This window comes from Mandrillus leucophaeus, unplaced genomic scaffold, assembly GCF_000951045.1.
Source record: "Mandrillus leucophaeus isolate KB7577 unplaced genomic scaffold, Mleu.le_1.0 Scaffold17, whole genome shotgun sequence".
NCBI classification, from domain to species: Eukaryota; Metazoa; Chordata; class Mammalia; order Primates; family Cercopithecidae; genus Mandrillus; species Mandrillus leucophaeus.
The window spans coordinates 3,656,515-3,662,514 of NW_012101698.1; the positions used below are offsets into that span (position 1 = coordinate 3,656,515).

The window sequence follows — 6,000 nt, forward strand, 5'->3', positions numbered from 1 at the left end:
GAAACAACAGACACTGGGGTCTATCTGACGGGGGAGGGTAGGAGGAGGGAGAGGAGCAGAAAAGATGACTATTGGGTACTGGGCTTAATTCCTGGGTGAGGAAATAATCTGTACAACAAAGTCCTGTGACATGAGCTTGCTGATGTAACTTGTACCCTGAACCTAATACAAGTGAAAATAAAACAAAAGTGAAAAAGAAAATGACCACAGTTTAGGATCACTTGAGGCCAGGAGTTTGAGACTATCCTGGGTGACAGCAAGGCCCTGCCTCTACAAAAAAAAATTAAGAATTAGCCTAGCCAGGCGTGGTGGTGCACACCTACAGTCCCAGCTAATTGGGAGGCTGGGGTGGGAGGATTACTTGAGCCCAAGAGATTGAGGCTGCAGTGACCTATGTTCACACCACTGCACTCTGGCATGGGTGACAGAATGAGACCCCATCTCTAAAAAAGAAGGATAAAAATAACCACATCTGTTTGGCATACTTGTGACAAAGCTGACCAAGCAGTGGCTGCCCCAGAGCCTTGCCCCTAGGGCTGTGGGCATCTCCAAACACCTGGAATCCATTCGTGGCACCCCAGGTGGAAAGCCCTATTTAGGCTTTGGCCTTGGGTACATGGCAGAGTTGAAGAGAAGGCTGAGACCTTTGGAATAAGGAGGCCAAGGAATTGAGAAACCAGGACGTGGATGAACTGTATGGGATATTGAAGGCTTTCGAGATGCTGACAGGAGGGGGCCAGAGAGCCAGGGAAGGAGGGCACTGCTGAGACCCCCTCTCCAGACCCAGGGCCACTGGGAGTGAGGGGCTACTGGGCAGGGGAAGAGGCGTCCTCAAGGTTGGCCAGCTTTGTAGAGAGGAAAAGGGTAGAGCATATGCCCAGAGAAGAGGTTGAGGATGAATTCTGTACTTGATTTCCTCTAGGAAAGACCATGAAACTTTTTACTGGGGTGTAACTAAAAGAAAAATTGTCAGACTCTGAAGGTAACAGATAACGTCAGTCTTTTTCTTCTGTTGTGCCAAGTCCAGGAAGTTCTTTTTTACAAAGAACTCACTCTTGAGTTTTCCTGTTCTTATTTGAAAGAAAAGCATCTTTTAATGATAATAGTAGCTCAACTAATACATATTTTTGCTGTGTGTGAGGTACTGTCTTAAGTGTTAACACGTATGAGCTCATTTCATCTTCATAAGACCTCCTGCGTTCAGTATAGTCATGATCCCCATTTATGGATGAGGAAAGAGAGGACCTGGGAAACTAAGTAACTTGCCCCTGGTCTCAAAACTAGTAAGTGGCAGAGTCACAATTCCAATGTGGGAAGTCTGGTTTCAGAGCCCACTTTCACCCACTGCCCTCAACATTCGTTTGGAGACACACAACAGTGATAATAAAAGTTGCCGTTTATTGAGGCATGGGGAATGTGCTAAATTATCTTCCCCCTCCTCTGCATGGCAGCCTCCATTTCCTCATCTGTAAAATGGGGATAAGTAACTTGCACAAGTTCTTGACAGAGCTGGGATCTCCTGTGCTCCCGACTTCAGCAAAGGGAAGCAGAGAGAATGCGGGCTTTGGCATTGGTGCTAGGTGAGAATGTTTCCAAGGCATGGCCATGAGAACCCGAGGACACATGATCACAGTTGTCCCTAACAGCCTTCTGGTTCTTCAAGTCAAATTTCTATCATTTATCAAACCAGATCCTCATATGAACCCCAGCAGTCAGGCCAGGCCTGACTGTCCCCGTCTGACAGATAAGAAAACAGGCCCAGAACTGGCAGAGTTGGGCAGGAGTACCAGCTCCTGGTCTACTCGGAACCCAGGCCTGGGCTTCTTCCAGTACACATGTAGGCCTCCATTTCTACAGAGCACGTGTAACAGCCCAGCTCTGAACAGACATGGGCATCTGTGCTGTCTTCCCTGTGACACCTTTATCTGTCCTTTCTAGCAGGGAACCAAGCAGAGCCACCAGCCCCAACACAACCCATCCTTCCTCTCCTTCCCACAGCCACCTCCACAATGTAATGGTCCACCTGCAGCAGGAAAACAAGAAGCTGAAGAAGGAAATAGAAGATAAGAAGACGAAAGCTGAGAACACAAGGCTATGCACCAAAGCCCTAGGCCCGAGCAAAACAGAGTCCACACAGAGAGGGAAAGTGTGCGGTGCCTTGGGCTGGAAGGGGTTGCCCCAGGACGGGGGTCAAAGAATGGACCTCACCAAGTACATCGGGATGCCCCATTGCCCGGGTACGTCTGCCATTTGTCAATAAAATAAGTGTGTTTTTTTCTTTAAATCACTGGATTGAGAATTCAAGTAGGAAGAAGAAAATAGGCCTTTTGTGACCTCAAGTCATTTTCTTAGCTACTTGGGACCAAAGATTGTTGTTTTCACATCCGTAAAGGGAGGAGGCAAATTAAGACCCCTTCTGATCTAAGAACATCTGAAGCATACCCAAGTGCCTCACATACCTGTCCCTTCCCCGACCCAGACCCGTTTTAGGGAACAGGAAGTAGAGGCATCTTCCTTCTACATCTGGAAACCCCGTAAGAGCACCCCAGCCACCTACCTAGCCTGGGTCCACAGCCACCTTTCCTGCCACTTGGAAACTCCATGTTACCCCAGAGGCAAGAGGTCACCTGCGGCAGTCACCAGGCAGAGCTGCCTGGCCATGCGGCCAGTCCTTGAGGAGTCACCTCAATCACAATTAACGAGGTGATTCCTCAAGGAATCTCCTCAAATCAAAACTCTCATTTCCTCCCTGTTCCCTCAGGTTCCTCGTATTGCTAGAATCCACATCTAGCCATGAGCAGCATTTCCACGCGTGTTTCTTCCGAGGACAGTGAGTTCCCAGCCCTCCCTTTCTCTTGACCTGGATCAGCTCTTACGGGAATATATCACGGTCCCAGCCTATTTTGCAAGACACTAACGTTCATTGAGTTTTGCCCACTTCCTGCCATGGAGTGAGCTTTAGAAGCATACGTCCATCTCCAGGCCCAAATATGAAATAAAGACATGAGCATGAGCACAGCGGTTGTGGTGAGCTCTTGGTGTCTTGCAGACATTTCTGCCCCGCAATCCCCCAGCAACATGTTCATCCTGTTTTCTCTGGATTTTAACAGATACTGGTCTCTTCCATATACGGGGAAGCCATAATCCCCAATGCAAGCTTCTGGATTCGTTTTTAAACGAACAAAAGTGATAAGTAGCACCTTTTTTATTTTCTTTCCATTACTATCTGAAACTTAAAAAGAAAAAGTCTAAGAACTCCAAAAAGGAAGTAATCCTGAGACCCCAAAGAAAGGAAGAGCAATAAGGGCTGTATTTTTCAAATGGGGGAGCAAGAGCACACCACCTGCCCCCCGCCTCTGGGCTCCACATTCCATTCCTTCTTCTAACAATTGTATTTTCCTCCCCAGCCACCTCAATACAAGTGAAATTCCATTATGACAAACTCCAAGGACAGCTAATATTTTATTCTGGTAGGATTTTGTTAAACTGAGTACATGTCTAGAATTTATATTTCTAGTCTATAGGAAGTGGAGACAACTCACTACTAGTGTAATATTAATATAAGAGAAAGAAATGAAAGATCTTACATTTCTGAGGGGGGCGGTAAAAGTGAAGGAAGAAACCCACTGGTTAGCAATGATTCTTCAGTATTCTTCCTGGGCCTAATAAAGGCCAAGAAAATTCACTGCTAATAGGAACACTAACAAGTTATATAGGATGCCCCCGATAGAACTTGGGAAGGGCAGTTCCAGAAATGCAGTGTGAGCTAGGAGTGACAGGCATCTCTGGTAGTTTCTGTTACGATAGTTGTTGTCTGTTTAAGCTCTTTGAACTATGTTCCCTCATGTGGTTTAGAATATGAGTTTATTTTCTAGAGAAAACAAAGATTGAAAAATCTAGTACTAATCTAGCCTGTGGCTTACTTTATTCAAACAAAAGTTCAATGCCATTAAAATCCCCAGCCTCATCTAATAAAAAGGGATTTTATCTCTATAATTTACCAAAATATTTCATATATTTTGGCCAAAATTACAATCTCTGGTTTCTTTTAATGTGGTACATCTTTCCCAAGTTATCTTTCACTTCCTGTGGAGTGATTACACCAGAGCAAAGCAGGTAGTCAGTTATGGAGAGCTAATTGGTGGCAGAGCCAGAAAAACATCAACACATTACCCAGCCATCTGACTTTGACAGCCCAGCCAGGCAGAAGACCTAGCTGAGTACAGGGGATGGACTTAGAGAAGTGCAGTTTCTCTAAAGATAGGAGGAAGGGCAGGGAAACTGAGTGTTGCCTGCCTATAATTTGTTAAGAAATAACCAAGGAATTGAGTTCCTAAAAAAGTAGTTCGAACAGCTGATAATAAAAAGAAATGGTTACAACAACACTCTTTTATGAATTTTTTTTTAGAAAGCACTCAACAAATGAGGATTAGAAGGAAACTACCTCAGCATAATAAAACCACATGTGAAAAACCCAGAACAAACATCATACTCAATGGTGAAAGACTAAAAGCTTTTCCTCTAAGATCAGGAATAAGGCAAGAACACCTACTTTGCCACTTCTGTTCAGCATTGTACTGGCAGTTCTAGTCAGAGCAATTAGGCAAGAAAAAGAAATAAAAGGGATTCAAATTGGAAAGGAAGAAGTAAAATTCTCTCTGTTCACAGATCTTATATGTAAAAAACCGTAAAGACTCTACAGACCACCTCCCCTCCCAAAAAAAGCCTGGTAGAACTAATAATGAATTCAGCAAAGTAACAGGATACAAAGTCAACACACAAAAATGAACTGCAGGTTTATATAACAATTAATAATCTGAAAAGGAAATTATAAAAATAATTTCACTTCATTTATAATAGCATCAAAAATAAACAAATACTTGGGAATTAACCACGGCAGTAAAAGACTTGTACAATGAAAACTGTAAAACATTACTGAGAGAAATTACAGAAGACATAAACAGAAACACATCCCATGTGCATGGATTGAAAGACTTAATATTAAGATGTCAGTATACATAAGGTGATCTACAGTTTCAATGTAATCTCTGTCAAAATCCCCATTATTATTATTATTATTATTTTTTTTTTTTGCAGAAATAGGAAAACTCAACCTAAAACTCACATGGAATCTCAAGGGATCCCAATAGCCAAAATAGTCTCAAAAAAGAAGAACAAAGCTGAAGAACTTACTGATTTCAAAACTTACTACAAACCTGCAGTAATCAAAATAGTGTGGTACTGCCACATAAATCAAAAGACAGACATACAAACCAGTGGAATAGACTAGGAAGAATCCCAGAAATAAACCCTCACATATATGGTCAAATAATTTTGACAAGGATGCTGAGACTATGAAATGGGGAAAGGATAGTTTTTTATTTTGTTTTCCAACAAATGGTGCTGGGAAAACAGAATATTTGCATGCAAAAGAATAAGGCTGTGCCCTTACCTAATACCATATACAAAAATTAACTCAAAATGAATCACAGACCTAAATGTAGCCACTAAAACTATAAAACTCATAGAAGAAAATATAGAACAAACCCTTCATGACATTGGATTTGGCAGTGATTTCCTGGGTATAACACCAAAGGCACAGGCACCAAAAGAAATAATAGACAAATTAGACATCATGAAACTTTAAACATTTTGTGCATCAAAAGCAATACCAATAGAGTAAAAAGGCAACCCACAGAATAAGAGAAAATATTTCCAAATCATATCTCTGATGCTAATATCCAGAATATATAGAGAACTCCTAAAACTCAAGAAAACAAACAACCCAGTTTGAAAATGGGCGGAGCATATGCCGAAGAATGAAACTGGACCCCTATCTTTCACCATATACAAAAATCAACTCCAGATGGATTAAAGATTTAAATGCAAGACCTCAAACTATAGAAATCGTTACCGCCTTTAATTCCAGCACTTTGGGAGGCCGAGGCGGGCAGATCACGAGGTCAGGAGATCAAGACCATCCTGGCTAACATGGTGAAA

The 6,000-nt window shown here is 42.5% G+C and overlaps 1 protein-coding gene across 2 annotated transcripts in view; it reads left to right on the forward strand.

Moving 5' to 3' along the window:
• Positions 1 to 3,018, forward strand: part of PMFBP1 (polyamine modulated factor 1 binding protein 1) — a 68,730-nt gene extending 65,712 nt beyond the window's left edge. Inside the window, exons 20-21 of one of the 2 annotated variants that reach the window (XM_011976721.1) lie at positions 1,999 to 2,237; positions 2,762 to 3,018. In XM_011976721.1, coding sequence (XP_011832111.1) covers positions 1,999 to 2,237; positions 2,762 to 2,778 — 256 coding nt within the window. In that variant the 3' untranslated portion in view covers positions 2,779 to 3,018. Of the gene's footprint in view, positions 1 to 1,938; positions 2,238 to 2,761 lie in introns of both variants that reach the window. The other variant, XM_011976720.1, reaches the window with a different exon arrangement.
• The last annotated feature ends 2,982 nt before the right edge of the window (positions 3,019 to 6,000 follow it).